This window comes from Centruroides vittatus, unplaced genomic scaffold (assembly GCF_030686945.1).
Source record: "Centruroides vittatus isolate TY-2023 unplaced genomic scaffold, ASM3068694v2 contig_452, whole genome shotgun sequence".
In the NCBI taxonomy this organism is placed as follows: Eukaryota; Metazoa; Arthropoda; class Arachnida; order Scorpiones; family Buthidae; genus Centruroides; species Centruroides vittatus.
The window spans coordinates 1114405-1133792 of NW_027122248.1; the positions used below are offsets into that span (position 1 = coordinate 1114405).

Consider the following 19388-nt stretch of genomic DNA (forward strand, 5'->3'; position numbering starts at 1 on the left):
GGTAAAGTTGACTATAACGTAATAATCTTAATTTTCGCTAAAATGGTTAGGAGTTGAAAATTGAAATTTGGTACACAGGGTACCAAATTTAAGTATGAAAGTGTTAAGTAACAATGGAGAACAAGAGAAAGCGACGTGCAAGATTTACGGGCACTGGAGAAAAACAGAAAAAGAATAATATGTTAGAACATATTCGATTTTCAAATTCGACCCTTCTTTAGAAATACTTAGTTTGTTGATGAAACTACTCTTTTTCTTTTGTGACTATAACGTAATAATAATAATCTTCGCTATCGTTACTTTTGCCCGAGCAACGCCAGGCCTACCTGCTAGTAATTATATAAAAAGAATTTCAATAAAATATCATAACAAATGGCAATACACACAGTTTTAATGTTGTTAGGATAGTTAAGCAATTCATTGCTGAATCTCTCTCTTTAGTACTGCAATAAAATGGAAAAATTACTTGATATTTTTACAGAATTGCCAATTTTACTTATTTGACATTTACCTGAAAACTAAACTTCAAATTATCTGTTAATAGTGTTTTTTAATTTAGTTCTGTTCTTAATAAAAATATAAAAGTAATTAGTTCTTAAAATTATTTAATTATTACTATTTAACTGATTACAGTCATTATACTCAACAAAAATTATATAATGATTTCTAAATTTATTGTCTTTATAATCCTAATTATTATTTGTAAATTACTGAACTTGACATTTTCTGAGTTTTGGCTAATACACAAATATTAAATGAGACATTATTTCAACTCAGAAAAATTAAAAAAAAATTTTATTTTAATGTTAAAATATTAATTTTTTTAAATAAGAAAATTTTAAAACTAAAATTTATACATTTAAAAGCAAATGAACATAATTAGTTAATGTAATAATATTATAGAAATATTTAAATTTTTATTTGTATGAAATGACAATAACAGAGTTGAAAATTTGTGAAAATTTTATTTTATCATTAAAAAATTTATCATAAACTAAAGTAAAAATAATTCTAATGACAATATTATGTATATATTCTGTTTATTGATCATTTTATTGTAAGAGGTATTAAAACAGAGTACAACACAAAAAAATACTTGATTTAGTACAGAAATACTAAATTTTTTACCAAGTAGACAAACTATATAAATGACTAGGAGAAAAATGTGATTATTATGAATGAAAATTGCAACTTATATACAATAATTTGTGCAAAAGATGTATATCAGAAGTTAGTAATAAAATTAAATAAAATTTGCAAATTATATAATGATTAATTTGCATATTTTACAGTTCATGAAATTATAAGCGCTTTAAATTAAAGCTTATAAACTTTGTATAGTATTGGCTACAAATATTGGTTAAATTGTTTAAATATTACCAAAAATGCTTTCAGCACTTTATGATGAAAAAATGTAAAATCTTTATTAAATTAAGATTAGAATGAAAGCAAACATATTCACAAAATAAAGTTCAAAAATAAAAAAATAATAATAAATGCAAATATATTTCTTGGTATTTAAATGCACATGCATAGTTAACTGTTATCACTGTGCATTTTCAATTAGTTAAACAGAACTACATATTTTTTAGAGCTGAAATGTATGTATTTGAACAAATAAAAAACTTTATTTTTGATTCAAGATGAAATTTGTCCTAAATACCATTTTTTTTCTAGTTGATGGTAAAATCTTACAAACAATTGATCCTTTTATCCCCTTCTAAATATCATTTTTAAGCTGGCAATTTTAATGTTTTTCCTTTAATAACTGAAAAGAGAAGAAAAAAATTTGATTAATTTTCCTGACAAATAAATAATAAAATCTAAAAAATTACAAATATTTATTACAAAAAATAATTTTTATAAATGAATTATAATAATTGCATTACTCAATAAAATAATATAGTGCACTCTTACTAATCCAAACCAATTTTGTTAAGTTTTCTGTTATATGTTCTAGTAAGTGTGTTTTGTTTATAGTAGTTCCTACCTTCATTGCAGTAATGTTTTCCAGTTCATATCAGCATCATTTTTCATGGTTGGTCAGTCCCAGATATGTTAGACTCTGCCTTCACCACTTAACTTCCTTATTATAAGGCCTAGCTAAACCCTTGAGGGGAAAAAAGGGTCATCTCAGTGCCCACAGAGAGGAAAGAGTTTAAGAAAAGTCACTTCAGCATCCACTTGCTCAGTATAGATAAGGTTAAAAATATTATGGTATTTATGCACTTGGTGTATTCATAGGAAAACTTTTATAAATTATAAAAACCTAATAGTGCATTCACTTACAGGTTTCTTTGAAAACATCTCAGACAATGTGGCTTCTACAAGTACACTGGAAACTGCTCTGAAAGATCATCTTTGAGACATACAAAAAATGGCCTCTAAAAGTGACCTTCGAATTAACTTATAAAAACAATTTGGACATCAAAAAACTTCAACAGTGAAATGTTACATTTAAAATAAGTTTTGTATTACTTGTATTAATTAGTAGTCTTTTTTGCATAGCTTGTTTTATCCAAATAAATTTCAAACTCCTAAAATCTCTTAAATGTTTGCTTACTTTAGGTCTTTACTATTTAGTCATTTACAACAGTACACACAAAAATATTTGGTATGTAACCTCCATAAATCAAGAATTATTTTTTTAATAAGTGTACATGAGTGCTCAATAAGTGCTGCACTCTAAGATAACTAATACAGGGCTCCCATTCACTGCTAGTCAATCATTTTTGTGAATAAAGTTCATTTCAGTAACAAAATTAACTGTGCATTCATCAAATCATAAAAGGTCCACCCATGGTCCTTCATCGGGATTGAAGTGACTTTTCTGGGAACAATTGACATTTGAATGTCTACTTATCAGTAAATGGGCATTTGCCATTTACTGATAAGTAGGCATTCAAAGTGTTGATTGAACTGCCTACTGGTAGGCAGTGTTTCAATGACCAACTCCTTCCTTTTCCATAAGTTGGACATTGACCTCTCATCACTAAGTGTAAATTATGTTATTTTACAACACTGAAGCAGTGAAGTGGTAACTGTTGGTTATTGGTTGGATTTGAGATTTTGTGGCACAATGGCCTAGACCAGAGGTGGGCAAACTGATTACTGGTATGATCGACTTTAATTTTATGTGCAATCGACTCCAAAAATGGGTTAAATTAAAAACAAATAAAAATTTAATTAACGTCTTTATTAATAATAATATATTAAATACATACATTGTGTTTACTAATTTGTTTACATACGTTGTGTTTAATATATTAAATACATACACGATAAAATTTATGATGAATGACGATTCTTTCATAAAATTGAAGCAATTTGGAAATCAAAGCGGAATAGAATTTAACATTGATAGACAATATAAGATAAATATTGAAAATTATAACAAGATAATTACAATTAATAGATATATCTAAATTAATAGATGTTATATATTTTTTTTCAAAGCAAGAATTGGCATTTAGAGAGCATAGGCAATTTATTGAATCTAATAATGGAGGTAATTATATTGAACTTTCTTATTTATTAAGTATGTCAGATAATCTATTAAAAATACATTTAAAGAAGTGTACGGTTCTTACTGGCTTATCAAACAAACGAATACGAATGGGCCCCGACGCGCAATTAATTGATTGCCCCTGTAAGTCGGCTTCTCACAGAAACACAACTTCCCTATCATCAAATGTCACAGCACGCCACTGGTATTAAGACAAGGTGTATTCAGGGAATTAGTCACGTCAGTTGTAGTATAGATACATGTTTAATTTTAAATTAATGTTTCATTGTCTGCTAAATTTTTAGTACATATTTTAAATTAAAAAGTTTGAAATTAACCTAGTAAATTATTTCAAATGTCTGCGATCAACTGCTGAACTGTTCGCGATTGACCGTTTACCCACCTCTGGCCTAGACAGACCAAATAGTACCAGGTAAGTGGTAACTGTTTGAATAAAAAAAAGTTTAGTGCTTGCTGCATCTACCAATGTAACTCAAGAGAATTTAACAATAAACTTAATATTGCACTTTTAAAGTAAAGAATGTGGCGATAACACCAAATGACGCTGTTACCTGATTTTAACATTTGTTCTGCGGAGGCTGTAGCCTCAAAGGAAAGGTCGTCTCCGAGATTATGTGAATCGTCTAAGGACTGCCGATGGAGTGAACGGCGATAAGGAAAGACAAAAGCAAAGTTTTTTTATCTTTGTATGTCGTAATTATATTTTATATTTACTAAATGTAATTAACGCCGGCCACGCACTTTTTATTAATTCTTTACTTTAAAAGTGTAATATTATGAATGTGGCGATAACACCAGATGACGCTGTTACCTGATTTTACATTTGTTCTGCGGAGGCTGTAGCCTCAAAGGAAAGGTCGTCTCCGAGATTATGTGAATCGTCTAAGGACTGCCGATGGAGTGAACGGCGATAAGGAAAGACAAAAGCAAAGTTTTTTTTATCTTTGTATGTCGTAATTATATTTTATATTTACTAAACTTAATATTGTATCATAAAGTCTAATGTATTAATAGCTTCTGTTCAAGAAGTGGGGATGCCTCAAAGTAACATCATTTTGCTGCCTGAAATAAGTGATAGTACTACATGTAAGAACTTAAATCTGATTTAACACATCTGAGAAGGCCTTAAATAAATCAGAGTATAGCAGAAAATTTCTGATCTTATGTTTTCTGCTTTAGCAAATACAGCAGAGCATTGATTAACTGAAAAATCAATTAACTGAAATTGACTTCAGAGAGTAATGATTTCAGAAATTACAAAGTTTTTACATATGAATTGCAAACAATTTTCTACAAGCCCATTATTGAGCAATCTCATTATCAATTTTATTATTATGTATTTTTTAATTTGAATTCAAAGTTTTATCAGTGCATTGTAGATTGTAATGAAAGTGCTTGTTTTTAATAAATTAGATAATTTTTTCATTATTTCAAATCATTCATAAATTTTTATGCCTTAATTATTTTATCCTTTTTGTACTAGAATGAAAATAAATATCTTATAGTAAAAATATTTTTATTCTTTCTTTACCAAGTTGATCAGTTATTTGAAAGTGTCCCACCCTGATTATTTAAAATAATTGACATTCTATCTGTGTTCAAAATGCTCTCCATACTATTAACTTATAACTTCAAAAAAATAATTAAAATTTTGCTATTTGGACATTATTCTCAAAATCTACTGAAATTTAACTGCATTAGAAAAAAAATTATTTATTTATTTATTTTACAAATCCATGAAAATTTCATGTTTTTACAATTATTTTATATTTAAATATGGATTAAATCTGGCTTAACTGCATACATAATCTATTTTTAAATTTATATATATATATTCAATAATAATAATAATTTAAAGTAAATTTTAAATTTTACCTTTAGTTATGTATAAATAAAAGAAATCACAATAAAGTATTGTTTGCACAATTCCAGCTATAATAGCGATGAGATCATAAAATCCTTCAGCATAGTATCGGTAAATCCAGTTGAGGATATATAAAGCTCGATAACAACCAAGAGAGAACAAGTAATGAGAAGTTATGGTTTCCGCTTCTCCAGTTTTGGAAACAAGGAAAAGTTGAGGGAGAATGGCTACTGATTCCAAATAAATAGAAAAGGTCCATAAGACCTAAAAAAAAAAAAACAAAGAAATAATAATAAGTTCATAATTTTTATGATCACAAAACATTAAATTTTTTTTTATTTATGAAGAAATTTTCAATTATAAAAATGGAAAACATTAGTGTATATAACATTTGACAAATTCTAAGAAATAACAAATAATGGTAATAATAAGTTATTAAAAGTTTAACAGGAATAATTGCTTTATTTATTTAATGGATACAATTCCAATATATAAATAAGAAAAAATTTAATAATGCATATAAGTGATTTAATTATAGTAGTCAACTACATACATTTATTTTTCTCATTAAAACATTTAACAAGCCATATCTGCCATCTGCTTTTGGAAAACATGTTAGCAGCTCTACTCAAATATTTTTAAATGCAGTAGCATTATTTTTAAAATTTTAAATCCATATATGTATTTGAGCTCAACCTAGTTTTACATTGTTGGATTTACATGCATTTATAAATTACAGCTAAAATACATTTATGAATGTATTTTAGAATGTTAGTCTACAAATACATTTTAACTATAATATCCTGAAATTATGAATCCTGATAAGACAAAATAAATTGCAAAATTTTAAAGCTTATTTTGTAATTCTTGTATATTTGATAAATTAATTTACATCCATTAATTTTACATTGAAATAGCGAGGTAATCATTACCATTTTTCAAACTGACAACATTTCTAACAACAAAATAAAGCAATGACATTATTTCAATAAAAATGAAAGTTTTCCTGTTATTTAATATTTTTCATTGTTTATATATACATATATATATATAACTGGTATTGAAATAACTAATGTATAATCAATTTATTTCAATTAATTATTAAGGTTCATCAGCAACTCTTACAATTTTTTATAATATACAAAAATCACTCAATGTAAATGTGACAAGGAGTCACATCATTAACAGTGAATCAATATTTTAACTGTTTTTACTATATTTTTTACAGAAAAATGTAAACATGGAAAGTTTGATAATTTTATATTATTCACTTAGCACCAATATATTGAGTTAAGTTTTCAGAAAATCTTTAAATATTAATAAAAGAAAAATTTACAACATTAACATAATGTAAATTTTCTTGAAGAACATAAAACTGTCAAACTTTTACATTTTTCTGTAGAAAATATTTTTGAGAGATCTGATCTAAACCATTCATAAAAGCATTAGCTTTTAATAGATGGTTTAGATCAGTGGTTCCCAACCTTTTCTACGATGCGGAACACTTTTGTGAGCAATTTTCTTTAGCGGAACACTTACTTAAGTTAATATGAAATAAATACGCTTGTCATCAGTTATTTTATTAGAATTGAGCAGTTATAATTCAAAATCTCTACTCATATTATTAATGCCAATTCTAAGACAGGAAAAAATATACCTAAATAACTTTAATGGGAAACTTGTGCCTGATGTTTTTTACATATTTTATTCAGTTTTTATTATTGCCTTTATCTTATTCGAAACAGTAGTACACTCCATAAGTACGAGTTGTACATATATATTTAAGTTTATGAAAATTTTATGATTTTAATTTTTTGATATTCGGCGGCTCGAATACGACTGAACACTTCCGATTTGCGACTAAATCTGCGGAACAGTTGGGAGATGCTTACGGAACACCGGTTGGGAACCACTGGTTTAGATTAATGTTACCTTGTTATAAAAAAAAGAGAAAAAAAACAAAAATGTTAAAGCTAAAGTTTTCATTTTAAGTTAGAAGAGAAAATTTTAAAAATCCCATTGTAACCCAATCCATGTCTATGATACCATAGTCCAAAATATTATCAACTAGATCAATATAAGCCATGATCAGAAATTCAAAATTCACACACAATAAAATTTCTCATTGTAATCATAGATATTGTTACACTCTAATTGTTAAAAACAGTACTGCAAAAAATAGCTGGAAAACATTGGATGAATTATTAATATTTTAATTTCCTGCATATAATTTACACTATCATATATCCCATAGAAAATTACTAAAACAGATATAAGAGTTTCAAATAACCTGCACTGCCATATATCTTGCACCTGTAAATTTTCCATTGAAAATATAACATTTAACCAATACTCAGTTTAGAAGGTATCATCCAATATTCTGTTTTCCTCACCATTTCTTCAGAAAATTTCTAGTTTCAAAAAAAAAAAATGCAATAGCAAATGAATATGTGCAGCACAAAGAATTTTCATGATTTTTAAAACTTTCTTGGTAAGTTTAGACAAAGGGAAAGCTATTAGATGAGTTTGTAATTGTAATTTAAAATTGATAGATAACTCCTATGCACTTTCATATTAATTTAAACACAAATTGCAGTTATTCACAGAAAACTGTGGTAATTAATAATAAATATCAATTTAAAAAATTTCATTTTTTATAATTGTTTTAACACATTCTTTTAATGTAACAGTCAATAGCATCAGAACTTCCAGAAATGTTTGTGTGATATTATGAATGATAAATAAATTAATGTTATTGGTACAGGCAAGTCCCAAAGTGATTGAAATCAGTGGATTCTACCCTACTTATTAGAAAATGTTATAAAATTTAAACTGCTCTTCAATACAATGTTGCTATATCATTTTTTAGATCTTCAAACTTATTTTTTCTGTGATTTGCCTCTTTTCTTTAACTCTGATTATTAATAGTGTTTTCTATATAAATTTTCTACAGATTAAATATCACAGTCCTAAGAAAATTTTACAAATTTAATGCTTGGACTTCTAAAACTTACAAAATAACTGTTTATAGATTACTACTATTTTTCTGTACATACATTAATAAAATACTATCAACACTTACCTCCAAAATAGCAAATTCATGATTTACAAGTAAAGACAAAACAATTACTGGAATGACCAAGAATTCTATACGGAACGTATCGTGATTGTGATCATATGTGGCTTTAAATTTTCCATACATCAAATAGAGAGTAGCGTATGAAGTAACTAGGAAAACAATTTTCATTGTTGAATTATATAGGGAAACGAAGTTGGTAAATAAATCTAAATATCTTGATGTGTAAACCATAGCAAACAGCAATTGACTCTTTCCTGAAATACCTGAAATATATACAGTATATTAGAGTTTAGATTTTAATTTCATAAATTTTGATAATGTTAAAAAATATAAGTAATAAAATATATATGATAAAGTTATTCTATTCACTTTCACATATACCAGAATTCTGGGAGAGCTAGTAAATCATTATTTTAATTAAATTTTAACATAAAATATTATCTGTCATATTTTAAAGAAAAATGAAATGAAAAGTATATATATTAAAAGAATTTTTAAAAATCGTCATATATAAATTCATTTTTTTATCTTAATAAAACAATTAGCATCTTAACTATTAGATCTTTTATTAATCTTTCAACCATCAATTACAAAACACTGTAAAACATTTAGGGACCATAGTACAAGGATTTATCATAAAGATACTGTTTTGAATTGTTTGCATAAATAATCTAATTTTATAAAGATAGTCTTATTATAATCTATGCATGCAGCAATTTTATGTTGTTCAGTCACAATTTTCTAATGGATCTGAGTGTTATATTTATGCCATTATTCTTTTTTACATAAGCCACTTTCATTAATCTATTATATAAGATTCATTCTTATACATTTAACATGTGTGCAGTTTAGTAATTATTATTTTTGAATAGCATAATATGTACTGTGCAGTGAGAAGTTTGTACTGACATTAAAGTTATATGTATGGATTGCATACAAGATGTATAAGTTGTATGTCTCACATTTCTACTTTGCAACAGATGGTACTACTGCTTGTTCACAAATGTTCTGGCTGTTGGATTACGGTTTTTGAAAAACTTCTTTGCTGACTGCATAATCTCCTGTGGAAGTTGTCCAGCTAGGTCTCTGGACCTCACCCTCCAAATTTTGGGGCTTCTGGGGGAATTTCCAGCATTTTCCACATGAGAAACTGCAATATCATACATAAAACTTTACTTACTTTCTCCATTGCACGGCAACAGTTCAAAAACCCATGGTTTGGCAAACTGTGGAGGTTTTGTATGTCCTCTCAACATATAAAAAATGTTCTTTTAATTTTTTTTTGTTATCTATGTGAATGAGGATTTTCTGCTGTATAAATTAATTCCCAAGAATATTTGTGCACCTTGGAAAGGTGAATGTTTTTTTAATTAAATTAAAAATCATGAAATTAAGTGTTTATACTTTTTAAGTGTTATCTTTGGAATATAATTTGCTGCATCCTTCCAAATGAACCCTCATTTAATCACAGACATTTAGAGAAACAATTGTATATGATTCATTACATTAAATATGTACATTAAATGAGTTATTTAATAGTAATTTAAAATTTTCCATGTCATTCTTACAGAAAATTTTCTTGAAACCTTTATGTCACAATATAAATTTATAATGCTGAGGTTATCTGATACACATTTTTCACAACTGAATACACATTATGAAATTTAAGTGTAACTGTTTCTTTTACTTTCAAGTGATTCTGATAGTTGCCATATTTCTTAACTAAAATGCAAACTTAAAGAAAAATTTGAATAACTTTTATTTATTCACAGTAAAATAAACATTTATTTTCAACAATAACAAAATAGCTTAGTCAATATTTAAGAATTCTTGTCGTTTGCTAAATTAAATTTATCTATCCATTTTATACATAATTTTAGTAGTAAATTGAAAAATACATAGTATAACCAATATAAATAAAATTTTCAAACTAAGTGTTTAATTGATATCAGTTATATATTCATTTGAAAAAAATTACGATTCTAAACATAATTGTCTATATTTAAAATATAAATTTAAAATAAAAGTAATTTGTAAAACTTTTTATAAAACAACAATAGACTAAAAATATTAATAGTGTCAACTGTTTTAGGCTTCCAACTGTTTCAGGAAGGACCTGAACACAACTAAATACATCCTCTTTCTTCCCTTCATAAACTGGAACACATTCCATGCATCACAAATCAAACATATTTTTTGCTTTTACTCACTCTGAAAATTGTACCTTCCATTTCCAAGAGTTGGAATAATTATTATTTTCTTAATTTTAAATAAAAATAACAAATTTAGGCATAAATTCTTCTTAAATTTAAAAAGAAGCCATAAAAATTGTCGAGAAAACTAGAACATGCTAAACACTAACACTATACAGTAAAATGTCGTAATTTCAAAACCCAAGGAACCAAAAAAATAAGACTTCAAATTATCTGAACTTTTTCAGAATCAAAATTTTTGTAATTCTCAAATAGAATTATAACATTCTCTTGTATAATTTCACCTGTTCATTTACAAATGTGTTAATATTGTGAGTTATTACTTAGTAATTTGAGTTATTTAGAAAAAACAGTCAGTTGACATGTACTTAATGAAAACATACCCAAATTTCATTCAAAGACCTGAAAATAACATATGAAAGAAGCTTAAGTGCTTCAATAAGAATTACTGCAAACTTTGTCGAGTTTGAAAAAATCACGTGATGTGACGAAAAAGCCCTATTAACAGCTAAAGCTATAGGAACACATTCTATCGTAAATATGCAAATATGCGCATAAATTTAATGGATTTTAGAATTATTGAAACAACAGATTTTTGCAAAAGTGTGTGAAATAATTAAATGCCAAACAGATTTCTTCTATAAAAATAGAAAAAAATCCTCTCTTTCGATGAAATATATCCAAATGACCTTGAATGGATGTCCAATAAATCAACAATGTATAATTGGTAAACCAAAACTGCCACTTAGGCATGGAATCCTTTTTATAAACACATAATATGATGGAATATTTCAAATTAAACAATATTTTTGTGGGTCACTTGACCAGATAATGATTTCAAATTTCATTGTATGCATATTTCGAATTATCCAAAGTAAAATATATGCAAAATCCTGTTCTTTTGGCAGGGGACTAGACATGACTTTAAATTATCCGATATTGAAATAACATGACTTTACCTATTTTTCAAGTTTCTCAGTTGTTTGCTGTCGTAGTGTTTGGAAAGTCCTAGTCACATCTATTGAAATGATTGAAAAGCCTAACAGGTATAGGCTGTTACCGTTTCAGTATATCATTTTTAAATTTTAAGTAAAAATGTATACTTAAATGGAATTTTAGTTTTTATTTAAGCATTATCTGTCAAATAATAGACCTCTTTGGGAGGAAAAAAATTGTCAACCTTGTTTCCAATAATATAAATATGATTCATCACACATTTCTCTATCTTTTGGTAAATGATGGCGGTAGTGGTGGTTTCATAATTGCTGTAGTTAAAAATTGGAAAAATGGGTAACAGAACTAGCTTTTACTGGCTTAATATATTGGTGTTCGTTTGGATTTAAATTAATAGACTGTACAGAATTAAAATTCAGAGTGATACTTTATAAACCTATATAATTAACTTAATTCTTTATAATTATGAACACAATTGATGATAATTTCTAGTACAATACTTTAATAATGAAGATAGAAGTCAATTCAATGGAACAACTAGAATTTCAAACTTCTTGTAAAATTAAATTTTGAGTTTTCTTCAAAGAAATTTAAGATTTTTGTTTTTTATTCTATGAGACAGAGTGCAATTACACTACAACAGTAATTCTTGTAATTATCATTTTAATGTTTAATTATTAATTATTTATATTAATTTTTTTGAATAGACATTTCTAATTCAATGATTGAATTTATAAATTAATAATCAAAAACACCTTTTTGTAGAAGTAATTAACATGCACATTTTAAGATGTTTATTCTCTTTTCAGTCTGTCACAAACTTTAAATTTTACACTTGTGGTTTTTAATATTATATCTTAAAGAATGTGACATTTTCTGTTAACTGTAATGTTTCGTTAAAAATAACATTCCAGATGAATTTCTTTAATCCAACAGTATTTATATAGGGTGTAAAAATATACCAGACAAATTTCCTTGTTTGCTATTCTTGAAAGATTGTATTTACAGGAATCAATTTTCAATTATTTTCAGATCAACACACTGGCTATATATTGATATGTTTATTATTATATTGAATGTCAATTTGGTTTTGTGTGCAATACACTTTCAGGTAATTAAAATAATTAAAAATTTAGAAATTTTATATACAGTTAAGCAAAATTTATTGAATAATGAATTTTATCAACTACAGTTTTATTTTCCTTCCATAAAATCTAAAATAATTTTTACTCAGAAATTTATAATTAAAGACTATTAAATTCTTGATATTTAAACATCAAAAAAGTGAACTTGTAATTCAAATCCATAATATCAGAAAACGTATAAAAATAAATCACACCATAAACCTATTGTCTGGTGTACATTGCAAAAACTGCTGTCTTTGAACTGCTCCCGAGTCATGCTTCAGGTGAATTTCATTGTATGAATATATAAAAATGAAATAAGAAAAATTTCAGAGCATTTTTGCTGCTATATCTTTAAACAATACAAATTTGAATTAGCTTGTAATAATATGTCAAGCATGATTGATCCAATACAGAATGGATACCTATTGAAGATGATTTTTACACTGATCCTTTTTTTCATCTTTCTTACTATTATAAACTTTTTATGATCATATATTATGTTTAAATCATAAGAAATAGATAATAATTACTTATCTGATTATTATTTATTTCTTAATTGTTAACTGACACAACTGTACTTTAATAAAAGTATTGTATTGGGTAAAATTTATATATTCCTTCTTTTAATAACATATGTTACATTTACTCTTGATTAAATTGAAATTTAAAAATATTTTATATTGTTAAATACTGACACACAACACTTGTGACAGGTAAAGAAACGGAAAGACTGTATAATGGTCAATTAAGAATAAAATTAATATTAAAATAGGGTATTTGTTTAATCTTAATACTATTTAATTATTAATTAATAATTGAAATGCTTTGTTTAAAATTATGAAAGTATAGCCACTAATAAATGGAGTAAAAGAAACATCAGAACAGAATGATGATATTTACATTTTTCTTGTGGTTAATGTTACCTATGGTTCCAAAATGGTGGCTTGTCTCTGATTCCAGCAAATGGAAGAAAGGAAACAGTGGGGACACACGTTCTAACCTAATCTAATCTATTCTAATAAATTACCATAATTATTAGTGATGTAACGAATATTTGGCCCGTACTACCCAGTATTCGGCCTATTTTTCACTATTCGGCCGAATACCGAATATTTAAATCACTATTCAGCCGAATACCAAATATTTAGTCACTATTCGGCTGAATACCGAATACCTCAAAACAGGAGTAAGAAATAACAAAAACACAGTAAATTAATCATTTTGGCAACTTTTATTAATGCCAAAAATTAAATTATAATTATTAAAGTTAATAAGAAATAGCATCTAACTCTAGTATTAAATTATTTTGTAATTAAATAATATTATAGCGTTTATCTAGCCCGATATCTTATGGCATTGATGGCGTGTAGGTTAGAATGTATCGGGCATTAATGTTATTGTTTAGTTAATTATGTTATATTCGTATTCGCGTATATTTTAATATTTTTTACGATGTTTTAAAATGATTTACGAAACGTTTATTGAAACTTATCGTATTTAAAGAAAGAATTATTTATCTATTTCTAGAAGATGAGTAACTAATATATAATTTATTTTATATATAAAACAAAGAACTAGCATTTTTCATTATATGCAAAAGATAACATTTGAAATCATGTTAATTTTTAAAATATTGACAAAAACAATAGCAACAAAATATCACAAAACTTCACAAATAGAAAACCCCCAATAATATATTTGAACTGTTCCACAACTGGGCAGAAACTAGACCATACGTCCCCACTAAAGTATATCCTTAGGGCACTATTCAGTCTACAAATACGTAGTAAAAACAAAATTTTAGTGCTTAATTAAAGAGTTAAAAAGATCGATTGCAAATAAAATAACTTATAACTTACATCTAAATACCAACAACTGCCGAATCATATCGGGCTATTTACGGCTATTACATAAATTATAAACCAATTTGGTACTAGAAGTAGACGTTAGGCTCCATCTCATATTAACTTTAATAATTATAATTTAATTAACTAATTTAAATAATTTAGACCTAATGGAAGAAAAAATCGTAGTGACAGCGGGCCAATAGAGAGCACGGTGCGCGATCCTTGCCATAATGCGGTTTGCGCGCCAATTTTCGTACGTGCGTTAATCAAGCCAAATAGTTTGGCCGAATATTCGGCCATTCGGCAACGCTCCTAGCCGAATATTCGGTATTCGGTTGAGGACGAATATACTATTCGTTACATCACTAATAATTATTAGCAACCAAATTATTAGAACAGGTTAAGTTAGGTTAGAACATGCGTCCCCAGTTCCCTGTCTTCTGATTGCTGGGATCAGAGACGAGCCACCATTTTGTATACCTAGGGTAACATTAACTCTTCTTGTTAATAACTGCCAAATCAAACTTACCTGCATTTCATTTTTATTAATAAAATTATATACAACATACATTGTACTAGTAAAGTACATCATATGTTTATACTTGTCAAATCAATAAAGAATTCATCAATATTTAATAAGAATTAAGTTCTTGGAGAATTATTAAATACAAAATTCTTAAAATTTAATTGCTAGATTGCATATATGAGGGTGGTTTTTGTCAACCTCCGACGGTCCATAAAACAAAGACAAGTGTAAATTGAATTCATCAAGTGTAACAAAATGAATTCATTACCAAAAGTTAGGTACAAACATTGTTACTTTTTGACATGATCACCGTGAAGATAGAGGCATTTGTCATATCTGTGGATGAGCTTTGAAGCAAACCCCTCTTCGTAGAATGTTGCCGCCAATGACTCGAGATGGGCCTTATTGTTGTTTTGAAGATCGTCGTTAATCTCGAACCTCCGTCCTCTTAGCCACATTTTCAGTTCAGGAAAGAGGTAAAAGTCTTCACACCTTTAGGGTCGATTTACACACAACAGTGACGTACCGACACAGTGACCGTTTGGTGCATAAACATCGATAAATATCATACATAGCTAATCAGAGTTTCATCTACAACACATGATCTGTATTCTGTCAATCATACAAGTATAGTACGTAAAACTCTGATTGGCTATGTGTTATATTTATCGATGCTTACTGCACTGTGTCGGCACGTCACTGTTGTGTGTAAATCGACCCTTAATGTGTGAAGATTTCCACCTTCCAGACTTCCATTCAGTTTGGAACTTTTTAAACACCCAGCATATAGCCCCGATTTAGCATTGAGCAACTTCCACGGGGATACTATAGATTACCACCTATGGAATTTCGAGACTGAGTATATATCTGAACTGAGGGGACCGAGACGAGTTCAACGATACCCTACTTTTGGACCGGAGACGAAAAATAAGAAAGTTATCATAGTTTTTAAGTTATCAAACTTTTTTAATGCTTTCATGCAGACGACACCATAGTTGCTAGTGCTGCCATCTCGCAGTAAAGTCTACAAACAAATTAAAAAGAGCACTCTGAAAAGCAAGAAATTGCACGAACAGTCGAATGCCACTTCCTTTTTTTTCTTTTGTTCAAGAACTACCATGAATCAATAACTAGTGATGTTAAACAATCGATGACTCCCCTCCTGGGGGAGTCCATCGGAAGCACGAACAGTCAAACACCAGTTCCTTTTGTTCAAGCATTGCGACTCCCAATTGCGATAGCATGGCCAGCTCGTAGTACTAGCCGACCGTGAGCAATAGCGAGACTGAGGAGCCAAAGCCCTCGAGGTGAGGGGGTGCAAAAAGACTTAACTCAAACTATAGACGATCAGTGTGCTTGTGGATCAACATCTGCCTCCGTTGAAGATATATATGGTTGACTTGCCAGAATGCCTGTTAAACACGCGATAGGCTTAGCGGAAAGAGTGACGCAACTCCTGATCATCGCGCGATTGCCAAAAAAAGTATGATAACTTTCTTATTTTTTGCCTCCGGCCCAAAAGTAGGGTACCGTTGAACTCGTCTCGGTCCTCTGAGTTCAAATATATACTCAAAGTCCCAAAATTCCATAGGTTGTAATCTATAGTATACCCACTTCCACCTCTGTCCTGAACTGAAAACGTGACTAGGACAGAGGTTCGAGACTAATGACGATCTTCAAAACAACATTAAGGCCCATCTCGAGTCACTGGCGACAACATTCTACAAAGAGGGGTTTGCTTCAAAGCTCGTCCACAGATACAACAAATGCCTTGATCTTCACGGTGATCATGTCAAAAAGTAAAAGTGTTTGTACCTAACTTTTGGTAATGAATTCATTTTGTTATTTACACTTGTCTTTGTTTTATGGTCCATTGGAGATTTAAAAAAATAGCCACCTACATATATCATATATTAAAATTAATATATCATTATTTCCATCATTAATTATAACTACTTAAAACACTTGTACATTTAATTTGATTAAAGTTTTAAGTGAAATTATATATATTTTAAAAAAATCCAATTGTTCTCTAAACAAGCTTACTTTTAGGTCATTTATACATGTCCACACACATATACAAGTCACTTAAACGTAATTTCTACCCAATTATATCATTATTGAAAGCAAGTGTAAGAATACTCATTCAACGACTATTCTCACACTACTGTATTTACACGTGTATTTTGAAACTGACCTGCACATGATCTAGTTTTCCAAATCTTATTAAGGAGAATAATAATAGCTAAAAGATGTGATAAATCACCAGCTAAACGAAATATATTCATGTTGACTTATACACTTCTAGTGACAAGTGTGTGGCAAGATGGCGGCAACTCCGGCTTCCTAACTAAAAGAAAAATTTCATATATTAAGAGTAAAGTTGGGGTGGGGTTTCCTTATCAACTTAGTATTATCGTTTAAATTACGAATTATAGCATCATTAAATACTTAAACATGCTTTTAGTATGAAAAAGCCATAAAATACATTTTAACTTTCATCTAATATGCATCACGTGTATCTCCCTATCCCAAGTCCCGACTCTCTCGGTTAATTGATACTGCGATTGGGGCGCCAAAGAAAAAAAAAGTCTCAAAACAAAAATTATAAAATAGAAAAATTCGATTAATTAATAATCATTTATTTATTTTACTTGTAAATATTTTGTTATTATATATTTTATTTATTTAAATAACTTTTTACATGTTTTTTTTTTTTAATTATAAAATAGTTAGTAAGATGGCGTGCATAGCCAAAAATAAAAAATAAAAAAACTAAAAACAAACAAGTAATTTAAAGCATAAAATGACGTAATTTTTTTAAATAACCGAAAGCTAAAATCCTAATTAAATTAATAAACTTCCACATATGTCGGCCCCACTTCCTTCACCATCCGCCCGTCCCACTGTGGGCCAGTCCGAACCCATAATGGGCTTGCTATAGAGGCGCTCTTAGTGTCCACAGGGCGAAAAGATTTTTTTAAAAAAAGCTATCTCAAACATCCAGAAATATTTATAATTCTTAATTTTATTAAATCTACAAATTTAATAATTGCAATATAATACACAAATTAAAAGGTAGTTTAAAAATTATAACAAATAAATAAGCTATTTGTAGCTATTTTACATAAATTACAGTTAAGTACGTTTAAGTCCTGAGATATAGATCTGCATACGTATCAAGAATTTAAAATCATATGGTTTTTAATATTTAGATAATTTGATCACAAACAATGTATTTAATAATAGTTTTAGTATGAAAATCAATGATATCAGTAATATTGTGTTCATTATCGCAATGTCAATAATTTGATTCTTTCATTATCGTAATGTAAATAGTACGTATCTTTGTACTCATCAATTTTCGAAGCCAAATATTAGAAACTAGCAAATGAGCCCGGCAAAAGATAACAACAAAGATTAACATTATTTCGTACTTCTAACCTTTCTATTATATTATATTATAGCATTTAATTTATATAACTACAAAGGTTATCTTACGTATAGATTATCAACCGAGCGACCAACCTAACACATTTAAAATTTTTTTAAAATTGTATTACAGTAAAGGAATAAAGAATTTTTAAAATGTGTTAGATTGGTCGCTCGGTTGATAATCTTTACGTAAGATAACCTTTGTAGTTATATAAATTAAATACTACAATATAACAAACCATATAAAGAGTTTGGTTATTTTAGCCTATCGTCGTAATGTTTATCGCGATACTTCGATAGTACGAAATGGCACAGTTTCATTGGTCAAGTAGATAGCAATTGAAAATATATCTTAAGTTTTTTAAAATATCATATTTTATTCTAATGTTAGCTTTAACAAACTATTTCATTCACAACCGAATATCCACCGTCGAATCAAATTTGGCGAAAAACAGACCAAATATTTCAACTCAGCACTCTCGAAAACTGCGTAAGTCATATTTTGTGCCGGCTGGTGACCTCGTATTATGTAGTTTTCCTATTCGGATGCCACCATACCAGTGGGTCCGATAGGAAGAAGGGCGTGTTGCGGAAGGGGTTTGAAGTAAATTCGATCAAGAGTAGTAGATGGCCTCTACTTTTGGTCGAATTAGTCAACGACTACTAATTAATACCGGTGTAGGCCTACTATTAAAATCAGATTTCACTTTGAAAAAATATTTGTTAAAAATTTTAATAAAATCAGAAATCATTTAAACTTTCTCTTGTATTCTGTTAATTACATATTCAATATTTGTTTTCAAGGTGTTTTGCTATT

At 28.1% G+C, this 19388-nt stretch overlaps 2 protein-coding genes across 3 annotated transcripts in view; both read right to left on the minus strand.

Annotated features, from left to right (window-relative positions):
* The window catches only part of LOC136977194 (acyl-coenzyme A synthetase ACSM3, mitochondrial-like), a 148512-nt gene that overhangs the window by 28559 nt on the left and 100565 nt on the right, over positions 1 to 19388 (minus strand). The gene's annotated exons all lie outside the window — the stretch shown is intronic.
* LOC136977185 (ER lumen protein-retaining receptor-like) lies at positions 1024 to 17679 on the minus strand. Of its 2 annotated transcripts, none has more exons than XM_067272632.1 (5): positions 17625 to 17679; positions 17334 to 17486; positions 8473 to 8732; positions 5402 to 5654; positions 1024 to 1768 (listed from the first exon to the last, which is right to left on the minus strand). In XM_067272632.1, the coding sequence occupies exons 2-5, from the start codon at positions 17422 to 17424 to the stop codon at positions 1734 to 1736; spliced, it is 639 nt and encodes a 212-aa protein (XP_067128733.1). In that variant the 5' UTR covers positions 17425 to 17486; positions 17625 to 17679; the 3' UTR covers positions 1024 to 1733. The 2 variants fall into 2 exon arrangements, with proteins under 2 accessions (XP_067128733.1, XP_067128734.1); XM_067272633.1 differs by having other exon boundaries at positions 17598 to 17679.